Below are 19,917 nucleotides of genomic sequence, written 5' to 3'. Positions count from 1 at the left end.
ATACATACGATAAATGTATCAGATACTACATATATTTCAATATGTTATTACATTTATTTTGAAAATAATAGAATGATATGTGATATATGGATATTAAAAAAAAATATAAATAATTCTTAAAAACACAATAAATATATAATTGTTATTGTTTGAAGAGAATCTTCGAAAAGCATGAAATATATTTTGGAATGGATTTTTCAGAATAAACTCTCTAAAATGCATATAGTATCTTATGAAATATGTTTACAAGAACACCCGTAATAACGAAATGTGTTCCAAAAAGAACTTTCTACAATACATGAAATACATTTGGAAAAAAACTTTTCAGAACGGTTTTTTTTTTTCTTCTTCTTTTCCTACAACTTCTCTCACTCTTCTACAACAGAGTGGTGATAAAAATGGAGATAGCAACAAGAACAATGACAGTGTGGTGCAATAGTAAAGGGTATTTATATCTTTTTCTCTTATAAAAATACAGTTAGTAATTGTGGAGGTACAGAAAACAATATTAATACAAGTTACAAAATGCAAAAACTCTATATAATAGAGGCCGAATGACAAAAAAAAAGTCTGTGGCATTTCGGAAGTTTTATGAAATACTATGGTCAAAACTCAAAACACATAGTTCAAAATGGTTAATTTCTGTTTCTACTTTTCCGTTTTTTCTAAATTGTTTTCTTAAAAAGAATTGAATCAGATGCCAAAGATTTGATCAGCACCTGCTTACTATACACTGGGCCGCAGACGATCACTACAACGGTAGTAAGTTAAAAGATTTCGATCACACGTGGGGTGACGTTACACGTGTTGATTTGAAATAGTTTTGCATTTTTATTTTTCATTTGAAGTTGGAGGAATTTTCAATTTAAACGCTTTACCTCCCTAATGAAACCCTAGCGGTTAAAAAACAGAAGAAAAAAATAAACAGAAAAATAAAAATCAAAATTATTGGGAATTTCAATTTCGGGGATTCTATTAGGGTTTCGAATCCACAAGTCATTCTCAAACCCTAATCTGCCAATTCGCACTGGTGATCTTCTATGTCTGTGGGGAGAATCGATTGTTTTGTGGCATTCGGGATCAGGTTAGTAAATTTTCTGATAATTGTATTTTTTCGGTGTTAAAACTTTCCATGATTTTTCATAGTGTTTTTTTGATACAATAACGCAATGCATGGGGAGTTTGGTATATTGAATTTAGGTTTGTGTTGGTTGTGAGATTTTTGGTGATACCTTTGTGGTTTTGACGTTTCAGATCCAAGAAAAAGGGCCAGATATGTATGATGACATGTGACAATTAGGGGAATTTTGTTGTGGGCGTTTGTTATGTTGATTTGCCATGGAAAGCAGAACAGAGAACTCCAATGGCACTACAGTTCCCAAGCAATCAAAATCTCTGGATCTTAAAAGTCTATATAAATCAAAATTGTCTCTAAAAACTTCAAAGAAGAACATAAAGAGGATTAACAGTAGTAGTGGGAATGGTGATGAGAAGAGGAATAGAAAGAAGGCTAAAAGAGAAGTCTCTTTAAGTAGCTTAGAAAATGGTGATGGTAGCAGTGAGTTGAAGTTAGGGGTCAGTCAGAGATTGAACAGTAGTGTGTCAAATAAAGTTTCATTTGGAGTTTGTGGTGATGATTTTCACATTCCCAAGAGGAAGAGGAGTTTTATGCGGAAGAAAAAATCAGAGCCTGGGCAAGCATCAACTTTGGTGGAGCATCTCGATTGTAGAAGTGGCTATGTCCATCCTGTGCCAAAGTTAGGTAGTGATGATGATTTGGGCAGTGGGGTTGAATCTTACAAGACTAAGCATAAGAAAGAATTTGATGAATTTAATAAGGAAAATAGGAATAGTGATTCAAATTCAGTTCAAAATTTTAAGGAGAATGGGAATTGTGCATCTCATTCTGTTGTAAATATTGATGGTGGAGATTCTTCTTTGAAAAAGTCACGAAGGAAGAATAGGAAACGAAAGTCTTCAGCTTTAGATACAACTAAGGTTTCGAAGGAGGTTGAACCTTTGGTTTCGAGTTGTAAAATATCTGATGATTTGCAAGAAGATGAAGAGGAAAATCTTGAGGAGAATGCAGCTAGGATGCTATCTTCAAGGTTTGATCCAAGCTGTACTGGATTTTCGACCAAAGGTTCAAATGGTTTGTCATTTTTTCAATCTTCTAGTCAAAGTATTGTTAACCGTGATTTGAAGTTTCAATCAGGTTCAGAATCTGCATCAGCTGATACTGATGGCAGAGTTTTGAGGCCTAGGAAACAATATAAAAACAAAGGTAATTCCAGGAAGAGGCGCCATTTTTATGAAATTCTTTTAGGTGATATAGATGTATATTGGGTACTGAACCGGAGAATTAAAATTTTTTGGCCTTTAGACCAGAGATGGTATTATGGCCTTGTGGATGATTACGATGAAGGAAGCAAGCTTTACCATATCAAATATGATGATCGGGATGTAGAATGGGTTAATCTACATACTGAGAGATTCAAACTCTTGTTACTTCGTAGTGAAGTTCCAGGAAATGCAAAAGGTGAAAGAGCTTTTGCAAAACGTAGAAGTTCTGATCAACAGAAGGGTAGCAAATCCAGAAAAGAAAGGCAAAGAACAGAAGACAATACTGAGAATGCTCACCATGGTGGGAGCAGTATGGACTCAGAACCTATTATTTCATGGTTGGCTCGATCTTCTCATCGGTATATATCTTCTTTTCAAGGCATTAAGAAACAGAAAACTTCTGTCACACTTCCAAGTACAATGTCATCATTCTTATATGACGAACCTGTCACATCAAAGAGACAATTATGTAAGCATTCTCTGAAGGGTGTTGAAAATAATTTATCCAGTGATTATGGATCACAGGATAAATTAAGTGATGATTTTAAGATGAAGTCTTCATTGCAAAGTGCCACTCGCAGGAAAGATGTAAAACAGCCTATTGTCTATTTCAGAAGGCGGATTCGAAAGCCTGCTCTAATACCCTCTCATATCTATGAAGAAAAGCATGCTATTAGAAGTGCATCTGGTTCTGTTTCACTTGACCATATGTTTGGGGTTGAGAATATGATGAATTCAAGGGATGACATGGATGAAGTTGAGGGCCCATTGTGCTTCACTTACAAGGCCGGAGTATCAAAAGTATTTTGGGACATGGAATCATTATTGTTCAGATTTGGCTTAAATTTTCCAATGTGTTTCATGTTGAATAATCATTTTGAATCTGAAAATTTGTGGTTGCTTTATCCCTTTTTTTTGCTCCAGTATGGTACAGTTATGACCAAGTGGCCTAGAGTTTGTTTGGAGATGCTTTTTGTCGATAATGTGGTTGGGTTGAGATTTCTATTATTTGAAGGCTGCTTGAACATGGCTGTAGCCTTTGTCTTTTTTGTCCTTAGGGTATTTCATCAACCTGCCTGCCGAGGGAAGTATGTTGACTTGCAATTTCCATGTACATCTATTGGATTCAAGTTTTCTGGTCTTCATGTGATTAAGAAGCCGCTTGTTTTTGAGTTCTATAATTTCTCTGGAGTGAATAATTCTAAGTGGACGGACTTAGATTCAAAGCTTAAGAGGCATTGCCTTCTGAGTAAGAAGCTCCATCTTTCTGAATGCACATATGATAACATCCAGGCACTTCAAAATGGATCAAGTGGGTTGTCCATAACTTCTGTCAGTGGGTCCTCCACAGTCAAGGTACTTGCTCCCCTTTTTCCTTTATATCTTGATGGGTAACTTCATCTTTAACCCTCATTTTAAGATTTATTTGTCATGTTTAATGCTTGTTACTGTAATTCAACATTGTATATCAAATCTTCCAAAAGTCACTGCAAGTTAGCTTATCTTGGGTTTTGTTGTGAATCATGCAACTTCTGCATGAACAGGTCATGCGGAGGGGCAGGCCAGGGATTAACATCATGGGTATTTCCAAAGTGTCTACTCAAGCTGATATTCATCAGCATTCTGATGTTGGTGAGAGGAAACTTCCTCCATTTACTCTTTCTTTTGCTGCAGCACCTACATTTTTTCTTTGTTTCCATCTCAAGTTGCTGATGCAGCAGTCTGCAACTCATATTAGCTTTTCTGATCACGCACCGGAGTTTGATCAGGAAGACCCTAGTTTGGGGACCAATGGATGTACCAGCACCAATGGTTGCTCAAACCGGAATTCTGAAATTATCCTGAGGAAAGATATTGAGATTTTGTCCAATGGTGCTGCAGGTGATGGAGGGTCTTGTAATGACTCAGATCATCCCTCTGCCTTCAGTTATCAAATTCTCTCTCAAAAGTACCAGAACATTGGTCATACCAGTTTTGGTACTTCCATTTCCCATTTTTCTGAGAGGCTCGGACCCGAATGGAAATCACACCATATGGAGCAAGGGTTAGGCTCTTTACCTTTGAGTTCTTTAGTTCGTCAAGATAAGGATGATGATGGTTCTCATTCTTTTATTGGTGATCTCAGTATCCAAATTCCTGCAGTTGATCAATTTGAGAAACCTGGTGGTGATGGTGATGGTGATTTACGTGATGCTGAACACTCTCCTGATATCTCTTGGAATGGAGGTGTCATGCCAAGCTCTAATTTAACTGCTCGTAGAAGTTCTTGGTATCGGAACCCGAATAGTTCCTCATCATTGGGATTTCAGTCTCATGTGTGGTCTGATGGAAAGGCTGATTCACTTTACAATGATTTTAACAGTGGACCTAAGAAACCACGCACACAAGTATCATACTCAGTGCCTTCTGCTGGTTATGAATTCAGTTCAAGGCCGAGAAACCATCATCAGAAAGGGCTTCCTCACAAACGAATTAGAAAGGCCAGTGAGAAGAAGTCATCAGATGTTGCCAGGGTCCCTGAAAAGAATTTTGAATGCTTATCTTGTGGTGCAAATGTCTTGATTACTCTTGGTGATAAGGGTTGGAGAGAATCTGGGGCCCATATTGTACTAGAGCTGTTTGACCACAATGAGTGGAGACTTTCTGTGAAACTTTTAGGAATTACTCGGTATTCATACAAAGCACATCAGTTTCTGCAGCCTGGATCAACAAATCGATACACACATGCAATGATGTGGAAAGGAGGGAAGGATTGGATCTTGGAATTTCTTGATAGGAGTCAGTGGGCTCTTTTCAAGGAGATGCATGAGGAATGCTACAACCGTAACATCCGGGCCGCTTCAGTTAAAAATATACCTATTCCTGGTGTTCGCTTGATAGAAGAAAATGATGATAATGGATGTGAGGCAACTTTTGTTCGGAGCTTTATGTACTTCCAACAGGTTGAAACAGATGTTGAGATGGCTCTGGATCCATCCCGTGTTTTGTATGACATGGATAGCGAAGATGAGCAATGGATTGCAAATGCTCAAAATTCTGTAAAAGATAACAGTGACTTGAGTTGGATTTCAGAGGAGATGTTTGAGAAGACATTGGACATGTTTGAAAAGGCAGCATATACTAAGAAGCGTGACCAGTTTACTTCTAATGAGATAGAGGAACTCACGGTTGATGTTGGGCCTTTGTCTATTGTCAAAATCATATATGACCATTGGCAGGAGAGAAGGAAGAAGAGTGGAATGGCTTTAATACGGCAATTTCAGGTAATGTTCAAATCACGTTTCTTGTTTTTATTGTAATTATTTTGATTTTGGGAATATGTCTCTTCCTCCATATATTTGATGAATTTATATGAAAGACATTCTGGTTTTGCTGATATAAGAGTTGGAGAGGAGTAATATATATTGTAATGGATTGATCTATTTTTTCTTACACTTAAAATATTATGGCTATCTATTTCTTGAGGCCTTTCTATTAGGGAAAGTTTCCGAGCCTCTGAATAGTGATGCATGTTATTTGTTGTTCCACTTACTATTTTCTACACTTAAATTTCATTTTATGGCTTCCAGGTGAAAACCCTGCTACTACCTATTTGGATTTCTTACCTACTGTTTGATATTTATTTAATTTGCAAATATTGGGTAATTTTTTTATTCTGACAAGTACTAACTAAACAGAATAAATTTAAACACGACTTATGCCGTATTAAAGCTGCCACATAATAAAACATGTTAGGAGAGAGTGATTTCTTACAACATTTCTTGGATACAACTTCAGAGAATTTATTTGAATTGCTACGGTAGAATAAGGGAAGTGGGACATTTTTATGTTTGACTTGTTAAAAGCATATGATTTTGTCCGTTTTACCTTGGCATTTCTCAACATGGTCTGTTTTCCTCTATGCCTAATATGTATGTTTTGTTATTAACATGCCTGAAATTTCATCTCTGAATTATGTACTTTTTAGCCCCCTCTATGGGAAAGGTATCTGAAACAAGTGAGAGAGTGGGAGGTAGCCATGACAAAGAACAATACCCATTCCAATGCATGTGTGGACAAGGTTACAACTTTGGAGAAACCGGCCATGTTTGCTTTCTGTATGAAGCCTAGGGGTTTGGAATCAGTGAACAAGGGATTGAAGCATCGATCCCAAAAGAAGATTTCAGTATCTGGGCACGCAAACAGTAATCTAGATCAGGATGGCTTCCGTGAGTATTTGATTTACAAGCTTGGTTCTACATTTTTTAAACAAAATATTAAACATTCAGCTTAACATGTAATTGTTTTGATCTCAGGAAGAAGACATAATGCCTTACCTTTTGGCGATGAAAAGTTCCTATACCAAGGCCATTATTACGATTCTTTTGATGAATCACCATTGCCTCTGACCTCACCAAGGATGTTGGTACCACGTGATGCTGGCAGCTTGAAATACCATCCTACCAGTAAAGGATCGGGTTACAGAAATCATGTCCCAAAATTTCACCAGTCTAGATATGATGTGCCTCATAACAGGCATCACCTGCTTGCTGGCCCCAAGAGGCAAGGGATTGAACAGTTGGATACTTCTGTCCTTGAGGAGTTAAGGCTACGAGATGCCGTGGCTGAGGCTCGTATTAAACGGCACATGGCTAAGTTGAAGAGAGATAGGGCTACAAGATTGCTATATAAAGCAGATGTAGCAATTCACAAGGCCATTACATCTCTAATGATTGCAGAAGCAATGAATGCTTCTTTGGACTCACTTGGTGAAATTAAAGCTTCGGAGTACTAATCTGGCAAATCACATGGCCTTTGGTTTTACTTGGTCATGAGTTGTGGCCTTCTTTCCATTATTCGGGTGTTCAATAGAGAACTCAAATTCACGAGAATCGGGTTCAGAGTAACTGTAGCACTGATCTGCATGAATAGGTCTATGAAGTTTTGACTGCCTACCTATATTTGTACAGATTCCCTCCCCCCTTCTCAGTTTCAAACATTCAATATAAAAATAGAAATCGGCCAATAATACAACACCACTTTGAATTGCAAGTAGTACTGTTTCTTTCATAGGTTTTAGATAATAGTGGAGTAGTGTATGTCTCGCAGTTGATCCTTCCATTCAATTTTTACCACTAGCACTGCTACATGATGTGCTTATAAATACTGGAAAACACACATTTACCACTGCTACATGCTGTGCTTATAAATACTGGAAAACACACATTCAATTAGAAGTTTACCATTATAGAAATTGATCATAAATTCCTTGTAGATACGATATTGTACTATTTTTTTTGAAAACTATAGGACTTGTTAAGAAAAAAGATTATTTATACCACAATCTCGTCAAGTTTTCTAGTGTCATTATCGGGGACTACAATGCCACTTTGTATACATGTTTATAAATTGTTAATTTTGAATATTTTTGTTTTAATTATAATCTCACAACTCTAGAAAAAACCACTAGGAAAAATGTGCAGAGACAAGAATGAACAAAAACTTGAGTTGCATCAAACTTCCACTTAAAAAAATAACAATGCAGAAAGAAAAATCCACCCAGATAGACCTTGAGAGATTATGCCACACAACAATGTCTCCAAAACTTCTCCAACATTGTTGCTCCTCCCATTACTAAGACAATGAAGATGAAACAAGTTTTTGTTAGCATAATGATTGCTCATCCATTTGTTAGAATAGGTAATGAATACCCTTACATATATTTGTCAACATTCTATGGGCTATGTGTACAATGGGAATTCCACTTGGTAAAGAAGTTGTACATATATCGCCTTTTTCATTTTTTTCTAACTAGAAAAGTCAGTCTAGTTACAATGTCACCTATATAAGAGCTTTATGAACTGAAGCATTGTTAAATAAAAAAAAATTCCTTAACAATTTCTTTCCTCCATCTGCATAACGTTCAGGGAAAGGACCATGAGTCATTTTGTGAAGTTTGATTGTGATTCAAATCTCTACTTAGAAAATATCCAAATCATGGATTTGAAAACATGAGCAACTTAGAATATATTGAAATGGTTTGAAGTTTGGATCAAAGATGATATTAGATGAAGCTACAAGAGAAACCATGTTGTCAGTTGATGTTGAGGATAAGTAATAATTATTATTTTTAGGATTAAATATGTTTTTAATTTTTAAATTTTGATGCAAAATTATAATTTGTTTATGTCTTAAACTTTGATACAATTTCATTTCTAAACTTTAAGATGAATAAATATATTTTTTCTAACCCAACTAGGTTAACTTTTTCTTTGACCTATTAAATACATTTTAGGATGACATTTGAGTTGTTTATATCCTTTTAACAAGTTTTTAGCTCAAATGTCCAACTGATACACCTTTTAAAAGCCCAAAAAATTAATATCATTAGTTTAAAAGAACTATATTACTTTATTTTATAAAATTTTGAAATCAAAATACATTAAAGTTTGGAACAAGAATGAATTCCAATTTCGCGTTTAAGTTTAAAGATTAAAAACATATTTAACCCTTATTTTTACCATACTATTTTATATATAAGTTAATCAATTTAAAAACGGAAAGCATATATAATCTTATTATTTTAAAGAGAATAATTTATTGTGACAACTTTTGAAATATTATAATAATAATATAAAATAATGTACTAAAAGTAAACTGTAAACATCAGGAAAATTATAATGTTTAAATACAATATAAAGAATATAACTTATTGATTAAACAAAATGAGATAGAATACCAAGCCCAAAACATATCTTCATTTCTCATTAGATTGACAATTCTCTTATCTTCCTAATTCTTCACATATAATATAATTATGTTGTTTCTTTTTCCTCTCTCACCCTTCTCATACTATGTTAAGTTAGATTTTAAATGGTTTTTAAGATTGTGAGTGATTGAAGAGCGACAAGATATATTTCATATTAGAGATATGATATAATTGAACTTTAGATGCATTGATATGTTATTAAAAGTAGTGTATAATATCTGTTTGTTCTTTCCTTTTTTAATGATTGTTTATTGATTGGTTCCCTTTCTTCAATCAATTCCTTTTTTGTTTATAATTAGAAGTTGCTCGTCTTCTCAATCTCATGAAGAAATTGAAAAAAATTGTAAAATGATAAGTAGGAGTGATGGATATACTTTTTGTAGTAGAGAACCCATAAGACTAGTCAACAAAATAATATATCTATATTGGGCAACAACTATACCACTCAATACAATTTTTAAGAAATACTTATTATATTTCCTTAAGATTTTTAAATAATTGATATATTTTATGGATTATAGAAATATTTTATTATTTAAAATAGAATTTATTTTATGATGGAACTTTCTATTACGTTTCTTTTTTAATTATTCAAAGTAAAAATAGCTTTAGTTTTGTGTAAAGTTATGTATTTTAGTGTAAAAATAATATAAAAAAATTGTGTAAGTAAATTATTGAAGGTTTTGTTTACACTATTATAAATTAGATAGTTCAATTATACAGGAAGAAAAAAAAAAGCAGTCACCTGTCATACATAGATTCGTCCATGCATTTACTCCTTATAGGTAAATGAATAAGTAATGAATTATGTTTAATTTGAATATAAATGCTCAAGTTAAGATAAAATAAAGTGATTTTGCATATGTTGCGTAGAAAAAAAAAATAAAAATCCAGATACTATATTAGGAATACCAAAATGCATGAAGGTGATATGAGTAATATTATTGGATTTAAATGTTTTAATAAAGTCTTAGTCTTAGTACTATGAATATGAAAAATATTTTTAAATAGAAAATCTAACTTTTGTAATGAATATTAATTATTAACTAAGTCTAAAATACTCTATATTAAGTTAATGGTTAAAAAATAGAGATTAGTGAAATAGTAAAACTTAAGACCGATGTAGTATTATAAATAAAGTTTGGTTCATTGATAAAGAAAGCTAAATAAAAATTGAAATTACCATCATTATCGGCAATTTTCTCTCCTTTACTTAAATAGCAAAATTTTCTGACATACAATCCCTAAATTCTCAAGTTTCTGAGATTTGTTTTGAGACCAATTTTCATTACCGTCAGGCTACTTGTTTCTTATTCGGATTAGAGTATGTTCTCTCTAAAACCTTCGATTTTTCTTATAATATTATTGTTGTGAAATGCAACACAATAACATGATACATAATCGATTTGTAAGATACATGATTTACACTTTCAATTATGATAATTTATAAGATAAAGATAGTTTGGCAATTATGCAGATCATGCATCTTACAAGAAATTTGACATGATATATGAAGAAATTGTTATGTAAATCTAATATTTTGTATTTGATACATAGTATCGACTTTGCCTATAAAAGAAAATGATTTGGGAATCATGTTAAAAAAAATGACATAATCATAGTTTGATAAACATGATGTTATAAAATGTTCAAATCCATTGAGATGTTTTTACAGCTAGAAAGCTAATTATGTTTTTTCACATATATAAAATTTTCTACATAGTTGCCTAGACACTTCAAAGGTAAGAGTTTAATTTTGACATGACAATGCAAATTATTATTCTGTTTGTTATTTTTTAAGAATGTAATTTATATACCAACAACTATTAATGATGCTTTGTCACATTATTATTTATTGTTATACTATTTATATAGTTCACATTTCATGGTCATCACATTCAAGTTAAAATATATCATGTTAAATATTAGAACTTTTTTGTTTGATTATTTATAATCTTATAGAGTAAATCATTAAATTTAACTTTGCTTACTATCATTACAAAATGAGAAAAACAATCTGAGGTTTATGGTTATATGCAAAGTTGTTTTCACTGTTATAATTTGACCAAAATTAATTTTTTTTTTTTTTTATGTTTATTGTTGTTAAGGTTTTGAGCAGTTCAAAATGAGAAGCCAGAAAACAGAAGAAGAAAGGGTTGAAAGAATAATTCGAAGTCTTTTAAAACTTCCCGGAAATAAAAGATGCATCAACTGCAATCTTTTGGTATGAAATTATACTTGGATTGTTACTGAAAATTTACTATTAATTATTCTTCATGACTAAATTATTTTTAAGCATACAAATTAAATGTCATATTTTTGAAGGTTAATAATAGCATATTGATATGTGATTTTAATTTTGGGGCGTAACTCAACTGTGCATCCAAGGGAAAGCCTATTAATTTTTTTTTTTGTTAAATATGTATATAATAATTGTATATTGGGTAATATTCGTATAACACCTATGGACAAAAAAATGTGGATAAATCAATTTAAATTATTTGAGCATGTTTAAAGAAATTTATTACATGTATTGGTGAGGAGAAAAAATTGCAATAGTTTTAATTACTTGAGAAGGGATCGAAGGAAAATAAAGAAAATAAATTGTTAAAAGGAATCTTGAAAGAATTAGAGGTAAAGAAGCAATAGTCTTTCCTAGATTGTAAAAGTCCACGATTAGACAAAGTGGAATAGAATTTTCATACATGTTTTAGAAGTCTTGTTTAAGACCATAAATGAACTTATTTAATTTGTAAAACAAAGTTTGAACCTCTGCATTTATAATTCAAAAGAGTGTTCATATAAAGATATTTATTTAGAAAATTGTTGGATTATCCCTTGTATATATCAATCTTCTATGATTTAATATTTTTTTTTTATGAATACGAAGTGATACCTAATTTTGTGATGGATCTTGTTTTTGACTAAAAATAATTACACTAAACTTGTGTTTGGATAAAAATAAATCTAAGTAAAAAAAGTGAAAAGGAGGTTGTTTGTATTAATAGAAAGATGAGATGAAAAGAAATGACAAAAAAGTTTATTAAAATTTCTAAAAGGTGTAATGAGTTTCACAAATTAAAAAAATGTTTTAATTAATAAAAATGTAAAATTATATTTTTATCCTTATATAAAAAATTATTTGAAAATAAAATATAAGATTAAAAAAATGTTTTAATTAATTATTTATAATTTGTCATTGATTACCAAGTTAGGTTTATACTTGACAAAGATAATGTTGATTGCTCTAGATTATCAAAACTAAATATGTGACACTTTAAAACACAAATGATCGACTTTCTTCTTGAAAATTTGTTTGTATATAAAAAATATTCTTTCCAATAGTATCTCCACCAAATCTCATGCATCATTTTCAAAAGGGGTTTGAACTTCTCATGGATTACATATACTTGTTTGATTCAACAAAAGTGGTTGTCTTACTTTGGATGAGAGGATTTTTGTAGAGTGCATTAATTTTCATGTGGAAAAGATATACTGGTTTAAGTCACGATTGAATTGTATGTTTGGACTATTACATTGTTATGTAGAAAGAGTTGCATTTTAATTATAAATTATAACCGTTAAAATGATAAATGCTAAATCTAATAGTTTTCAATATCCATTTGTTGAAAAAATATCATTTAAACTTACTTAATAAACTTCCTTTAAACTTCAAATTTACCGTAGAAACTTCATCAAATATCACATCCCTACTCACAATTTCCTTTCTCTAAATGGTGACCAAGTTTAGAATCCTTTAACTTATGCTCCTTCACCCACAAACACCACCTTCTTTGATCTATGCTCAAGCTTTCCTTCATTTACATGATAATATGATGAATTCACTAACACCTTTAGAGTTAAGTAATTAGTTGATATATTAAACCAAACCTTATCAAGGGTCTTAAATTGATAGTCATAGATGAATATTGATTCAACTAAGAAGCATGTTGTATTGATTGCCTTAGTATAAAATATTTCATCCAACCCAAATGAGACAACATACACTCACCTTTTCTAACTAAGGTTCAAGTGTCTTTCTACTACTCTATTTTGTTACAGTGGTGACAAATTGTGCGTTTCCCATAATATCTTCATCTCTTTCTACAATTTTGTAAACTCTTAATTATAGAAATCTAATTCATTGTTTGTTCTCAAATATTTCATCCTCATATTAATTTGGTTTAGTATGAGCATCCTCTAGTGCTTAAAGTGACCAAAAACCTCATCTTTCTTCTTCTTTTTGAAAACTAAAGACATTCTCAAGTAATTACCACTATTGAAGAGAAAATATTGTGCACCTCCCAATTTTGAAACTCTCAAAGGACATCAACAATTAATATGGACGTAGTTGAACAGGACTTTATTTTGTGCTTTGCCTAAACAATTGATTGTCTGTGTTGCCTTTTTTAAATCTCGTCCTCACAAAACTTTAGATATTTCATATGATTATCACCAAGTAACCGAACTTCATAATATCAACACTCTCTTCAATCATGTGACCAAGATGTAAATGCCATATAAAATTACTAGACATAGTCTAATAGATAGAAAAAGTTGAGCCAATCACAATGGACACCAACAAGATGTACAAATTATCGCAACTGACATCAATAGTCCTATAATGAAGGCTAGGTGGGTTAGACCTTTGATTCGTTTTGGTCCCTATATTTAGACTTTTGATTCGTTTTGATTCTATATTTTTTTACTCAATTAAGTCCTTATTTTGGTGGAATCCTTAAACTTATTCTATTCCAATTTTCCTTGTTAAACTCTATATATGTTAAAAAGTTTGTTTATTTTATTTTTTGGAGTCAATTCTTCCATTAGGTTAGGGATTTAGGGTGAGAAATATTTAGGACTTTCGTTTGAGGCATTTTTGGTTCTATGAGGAGAGCTAACCTTTCCTTTGATAGGTGGTGAGAGGTGGAAAAAGGTAGAAGTCAGGCAGAGTGATCAGAAGAATTTAAAAAAAAAATTGATTCAGATTTTGAAACGTGACGCCTTCCCAGCAACGTTAAGCCAATTTAACAAAATATACTATATTATATCTTTTTAACAAAATGTAGAAAAAAATTATGAGACAAAAAAAAATAAAAAACTTAAAAGAAATTAAATTACTAAATTAAGCAATTTTTTTTCTCTTTACTAGACAAGTCTATTATACATTCACGGAGCTCACAATCAATAGAATACTGTGTTAAAAGTATTACTTACTATTATATTATCTCTTATTATAAGCTAATGAAATAGATAAAAACTAGGATTGCAATGTAGTTAGCAAACTAAAATTATATTTCCTATCATACTTTTCAAAATGCTTTCCACACACATGAAGGAAGAAAAAATAGTTGGCAATGGAAAATAAACAAAATAAAACCAGAAGATAATTTCCTCCCGTCCATCTCATTTCCCTCAATTTGTGCTTTCAATCCAAGCATTGCTGATATAATATTCCATATGATCAGTACTTTTTTTCTCATAGCCTCTCAATAAACTGATTCTCTCATTGATTTATGTGCTTAAAACTTAGAGTATGAATTTTCAACTTGAGGAGTCTAATTTGTGTTAAACTATATCCTCTTACTAGATTATCTCTTTCACTTTACATGACTTTATATATATATATATATATATATATATATATATATATATATATATATATATATATATATATATTAGATGCATGCAATATTTCCATATGACACTATCTAACATAACATTGACTATTCTTATGATTCAGGGACCACAATATGTATGCACAACTTTCTCCACATTTGTATGCACAAATTGCAGTGGGATACAGTAAGCATATAGACAAAAAGTTTTTTGAATTTGAGAAATTAATTTTTTTAAGAAAAAATCTGAGGCACTAAAACTTGATACCTATAAATTTTCAAAGATTAAAAGCAAAATTAAGCTTTGATATTTTATCATTATTGTTGATAGTTATTTCTGTGTACTTAGTCTGGTGTATGATGAATTACAGTCGAGAGTTTACTCACAGAGTAAAATCTGTCTCAATGGCTAAATTTAGTCCAGAAGAAGTCTCTGCTCTTCAAGCTGGTGGAAATGAGGTATGCATGCATAACCATGCTATTTTCTGCTCAAATTTCAAGCCACTCTCATAATTTGGCAATAAACACAACATAATACTCCATGCACAGAGAGCAAATCAGGTTTATCTTAAAGAATGGGATCCTCTTCGCAATTCTAAGCCAGATTCCAGGTTCTGCATCTTTTACACATTGGAAATTACTACATTTTTTTCACTTTCCTTTTGTATAGAACATTATGAAGCTCTCATTTATAAGATCCAATAAGTGTTTAACTATGATATATATCCTCATAAAGTATTTGCTTCCAGTAATATACAGAAACTCCGAGAATTCATCAAGTGTGTGTATGTGGAAAGAAGATACACTGGAGAAAGTAGCAGCAATCTTTCTAGGATTAGATTGGTAACTTTTATGCACTCTTCCACGTGATATTATCATGACTTTAGCAACACAAAAGATGACTGAAAATGAGTTCTTTTTGGTGTGTTTTTAGAGTGAGAAGGAGCCTAATGCAAGTAAGAGAAGTAGTTCATTTCGTTTAGAGTTCAGAACTCCAAATTCAAGTCCCGGTCCTTATCCAAAAAGTGATGACAAGAATTTGAGATATTTATATGATGAAAGCAGAAGTCCTAGATATGCTCAAAAGTATTCAAGGAATGGTGGCCATATCAGAAGTCCTATACAGATTGAAGTTGTTGATGACAGGTACAAAGATGATGAACGTAGAAATAGAAGACTTGCAAATATAGAAGCAAAGCTAAAGAAAACTTCAAGTGATGATCTGAAGAAAGTGGAAACTGTTGCAGCTCCTTTGGGTGAAGTATCAAAGGAGAAAGCTCAACCCCTAAAAGTAGGTCAACCTCCTCAAACACAGTTTTATGAACTTATATTACCACTCACTCTGAATCCTTGAAAATTTTGAATTTGATAGATCAAACCTCCTGGTGGCAAGGGTTCTGTTGAGGAAAAACCATCTGAGCAAAAAAATAATAATCCAGAAACACCACCACCATCTATAGCACAACAATCAAATGAAAATAACTGGGCCATATTTGAAGCTTCAACAGAGGACAATGTTCCTAAAACTCCACCAAACACAAGTACCTCTAATCCTTCCTCAGAAAAGGCACCATCAGCAAAAAATCCTATAGACCTTTTACTTTCTGAATTGTCAGGTCCTATGACTCCAGTGACTGGTGGCATGTCACCAGTTCCAAGCAGTGCTAATAATGATCCAACAACTACAACAGTACAAAATGCTATTGATTGGGACTTTCCACCTACTTCAGCAGGGAAAACAGCTGCATCATCCAACAATACCAACAATACTAGTGTTTGGCCATGCACATCAACCCCAGCCACTGAACCAGCACAACCTTCTAATGAAGTTCCTCCACATACTGAAGATTCACATCAACATAATCCATCAAGCATGCAGTATCTTCCATCTGTATCAGTAGCTTTTAGTTCAACTGCACAACCAACAAATTCACCAGTCATAGAAGTAGCTTCAAATAATAAGGTGAGACATGCACTATGCCTTCTTGATATAGCGTATACCATTCTTTTAACTCTATGTTGGAGATTAACGTTGACAAAAGATAAAGCGAGAGATTGAATTAGGTTTAAAATCCATTTCTTAACACTTTATGACTGAAAGCAGCATTATCAATTGAACTTTTTAGTTTGATATACTGAAATGTTTAGAAGAAGAAGCATGTCAACATTGTCATGGTAGATGAGAGACTTTAGTTACGTATTACTCATCTTGTTCTTTACTTTGATTACACACAGCCATCAGTAACTCCAAGTGAAAAAGATCCTTCATGGTCTTTTACTGAACTACCTTCTCAAACTACCTCAAAACCCACTCAAGAAACCAAATCTGATGTTGGCTTGCAGCCAAGTAAAGTGGAAACTAAGGCTAGTGGAAGACAAGAAATTCCAGAGGTAACAGATGTAGCCATCGGTCCTAAGTTTCTTTGTTTTTAAGATGAAAAAACAACTGGATTCATAAATAATTTCTTTGCAGAACCTTTTTACACCAAGCTATTTATCTAGGCCAGCACCCCTTCCAAATTGGCAGAATGTTCAACCATCTGGCATGGGATATGGCTTGCAGTATTATCATAATGCTGTGGTACCATTCTATGCAACTCATTACTAACTTTATCTCATCTCTTGCTTTAGATACTCATTGGTGATTGATTGATTGATATGGTGTTTCATTTACAGCCTCTCTCAGCACTTTCAAATTCACCAATGTCCATAAACCCCTTTGAATTAACTGATGTGAGAAATATAACCCATGTCTCATCGGTATGTACAACATTAAACTGATATAATTTAGCAGGTTTTCTAAAAATTTTCAATTCTTAACTGTTCTAGTTTTCTTATTTATTTTAGCTTGCTTGTAAAATAAAACCTGAAACTTATAATGCAATTCAAAGCACAGAGTGAGTGAGAAATAACTCACAAGTTGGAAAAAGAGAACAGATTTTATGTAACTAGGAGCCACTCAAATGCATACAAGTTCAGCTGAAACTCAAAACATGTCTCATCTTAATATATCCTTTTGAAGAAGTATAATTCGAGATTCACCATTTAGGAGCATTTTGGTTATGTCTTGCATTTTGTTCATCTACGCTTATGGAAATGGAGATTCATTAATATATAACAATCACTTCAGTTGATAACAAGTTGGAACTCAATAAGAAAGTTTTACTTTTAGGATAGGGACTAATTGTATGGTTTAGATATGTTTTCCATAGAGGTGAAATTCAAATTCGTTCTTGTTTCAAATTGATATATTTTGATTCTAAAATTAAAAAAATGATAAATATAGTCTTCGAATAATATAAGCAGCAACTTGAAATGTTTTTTTGACACAAGAAAAATTTAACGTATTAGGAAGACTATATCTATTTGTTTTTAAAATTTAAAAACCAAATTACGTTAAAGTTTAGGATAGGGAATAATTCTAATTTCGCATCAACTCAATACATAACAGGCCAAAACTTATAGATATTACTATGGGTTGTGTGAGTAAACATGAACACACTGTTAAAAAAATTTAGCTTTTGGTTTAATTTATGACTAAATTTACATTACAGAAGCTTCAATTGATTGAGCAAATAATGCCTGTCATGCTGAAATGTTTATGGATAATTCTATCTTTAAATTTTCATCTTTGAATGAAGCCAAAATATTGTTTTAACCTTCCAAGACTTGTGGTATTTGTCTATATATAGCTTCCTTCTATGGGTTCTGTGCCTGGTGCACCACAAGCTCTATCATCTCCCAGAACAGCATTGATGCATACTGCAAGCCTGGGGTCTTTGGTGTCTCAGTCTCCAAGTTATACATCCCCAGTTATGGGTACATATTGCTCTTGTTGTCTTCCCTTTCCTTTGAACATGTTTTTTCTTGTTCTATGGTCATGATTTGTTTGTTCACTCTTCTAAGGTATGTACTTTGATCAAGTTGATAATAAGGAGCAACCCACAAGGTAAATCATACTCAGTATTATTTTGGATTACTTATAGTATAGTCACTTCATTATAAGCTATGAAAAATACCATGAAGATAGATTTCCTTTATTAGATATAAAACATGTTATTTCTTTCATTAGAAATAGGAAAAAGTATGTTCATTATTTGGGATTTGACAGCTAATGCAAAGATGATATTCTCAGTTGAAAATGTCAACAGTCTTGTAATTATAACTGCAATTTAATATTTTGTAGACCTCAAAGAGCTGAGAGCTTCAATGGTGACATAACTTCTTTTGGATCTATAGATCCCCTTCAACATGCAAATAGATCATTCCAGACCTGCAAAAGTTCAATTTCTATTTCCAATACAAGAGCAAACCCATTTGACTAGTTTAAACAATTTGCTACACTGCCAAAACCTTCTGCCTTATGTCAATAACAAAAATTGCAGAAGGATTATGATCCTGTCATTCTTGTGCCAAGTTCACTTAGTATCCTTTGCAAATTGTAATGTAAATATAAAAGCACACATATTCCCAAGTGGATGCAGAAAACTTTACACATCACAGGGCTGCTGATTAAATGATTTAACCATACAATGTATTTATTGTAATTACATGTAAATTTTTACAACTCTCTTGTACATAACAATACAAGTCAAATATTATTGTCTTTGAGTGTAAACCTTAGCAATGTTTATTTGATTTCCATGTTAGTTATTAATAGTAGTTAAATGTTCTGTCCAAATTAGCAAAATCTCTGATATTCATATTTTTAGAACATAATACAACTTTCTTTGAAAAAGAAACCATGTTTCTGTTTAAGGTTAATATACTTCAGTCAACAATGTCTCTTATACTATGTCTTCAACAGCAAAGGTATTGAAATTGATGTCTATCACTCTTGGAAGGTTAACCGGTATAGAATGTCATACTTTTTATACTAGTTCGTTAATGAATCTATGTAAGAAGTCTGAATCATATACAAATTTATTTTTTCATTAGCGAACTTTTTATACCAATTTTAGAATCAATATAAAAATTCGAATAATGAATTCAAAAGTTAGTATAAAAAACCCTGGTATAAAAAGACTTCGACTCAAAATTGCTTATAATTTTTTCAAATGGAACTATGTGACAAGCATAACAAATTTCCATTTCAATGTCAAGTCTAAGAACTATATCTTTTGCTTGGTAAGATGAATTGTTTTATTATACTGTCTGTGAATTTTGTTGAAGTAAATGTGATTTCCTAAGTTTCAGATTCTCTTAGTA

The 19,917-nt window shown here is 32.1% G+C and overlaps 2 protein-coding genes across 4 annotated transcripts; both read left to right on the top strand.

Moving 5' to 3' along the window:
• Nucleotides 1-885: 885 nt before the first annotated feature.
• On the top strand, nucleotides 886-7,515 carry LOC108338331 (uncharacterized). Of its 3 annotated transcripts, none has more exons than XM_052880341.1 (6): nucleotides 886-1,084; nucleotides 1,255-3,699; nucleotides 3,888-3,975; nucleotides 4,225-5,606; nucleotides 6,311-6,551; nucleotides 6,639-7,515. In XM_052880341.1, exons 2-6 carry the CDS (start codon nucleotides 1,339-1,341, stop codon nucleotides 7,115-7,117), a joined length of 4,551 nt encoding a protein of 1,516 aa, XP_052736301.1. In that variant the 5' UTR covers nucleotides 886-1,084; nucleotides 1,255-1,338; the 3' UTR covers nucleotides 7,118-7,515. The 3 variants fall into 3 exon arrangements, with proteins under 3 accessions (XP_052736301.1, XP_052736300.1, XP_017430623.1); XM_052880340.1 differs by having other exon boundaries at nucleotides 3,888-4,387; nucleotides 4,469-5,606; XM_017575134.2 differs by having other exon boundaries at nucleotides 3,888-5,606.
• A 7,599-nt stretch (nucleotides 7,516-15,114) lies between these two features.
• On the top strand, nucleotides 15,115-19,327 carry LOC108336966 (uncharacterized protein PB18E9.04c). Its single transcript, XM_052880620.1, has 11 exons — nucleotides 15,115-15,168; nucleotides 15,259-15,320; nucleotides 15,459-15,552; nucleotides 15,644-16,054; nucleotides 16,085-16,672; nucleotides 16,945-17,100; nucleotides 17,183-17,290; nucleotides 17,386-17,469; nucleotides 18,402-18,528; nucleotides 18,616-18,658; nucleotides 18,896-19,327. The coding sequence occupies exons 1-11, from the start codon at nucleotides 15,115-15,117 to the stop codon at nucleotides 19,032-19,034; spliced, it is 1,866 nt and encodes a 621-aa protein (XP_052736580.1). The 3' UTR covers nucleotides 19,035-19,327.
• The last annotated feature ends 590 nt before the right edge of the window (nucleotides 19,328-19,917 follow it).

The sequence above is a fragment of the Vigna angularis genome, chromosome 7 (genome assembly GCF_016808095.1).
Source record: "Vigna angularis cultivar LongXiaoDou No.4 chromosome 7, ASM1680809v1, whole genome shotgun sequence".
Classification (NCBI taxonomy): Eukaryota; Viridiplantae; Streptophyta; class Magnoliopsida; order Fabales; family Fabaceae; genus Vigna; species Vigna angularis.
The sequence above is the reverse complement of the archived record's forward strand: the minus strand, read 5'-3'. Positions and strand labels throughout refer to the sequence as shown.

Bases quoted from the DNA above. Each gene is read 5' to 3' on its own strand.
- LOC108338331 (XM_017575134.2), top strand. From the start codon at position 1,339: ATGGAAAGCAGAACAGAGAACTCCAATGGCACTACAGTTCCCAAGCAA. The intron at 3,700-3,887 runs GTACTTGCTCCC...CTGCATGAACAG, and splicing joins GTGGGTCCTCCACAGTCAAG to GTCATGCGGAGGGGCAGGCC. The intron at 6,552-6,638 runs GTGAGTATTTGA...TTTTGATCTCAG, and splicing joins TCTAGATCAGGATGGCTTCC to GAAGAAGACATAATGCCTTA.
- LOC108336966 (XM_052880620.1), top strand. From the start codon at position 15,115: ATGGCTAAATTTAGTCCAGAAGAAGTCTCTGCTCTTCAAGCTGGTGGA. The intron at 16,055-16,084 runs AATCCTTGAAAA...ATTTGATAGATC, and splicing joins TTATATTACCACTCACTCTG to AAACCTCCTGGTGGCAAGGG. The intron at 18,659-18,895 runs GTAAATCATACT...AATATTTTGTAG, and splicing joins AATAAGGAGCAACCCACAAG to ACCTCAAAGAGCTGAGAGCT.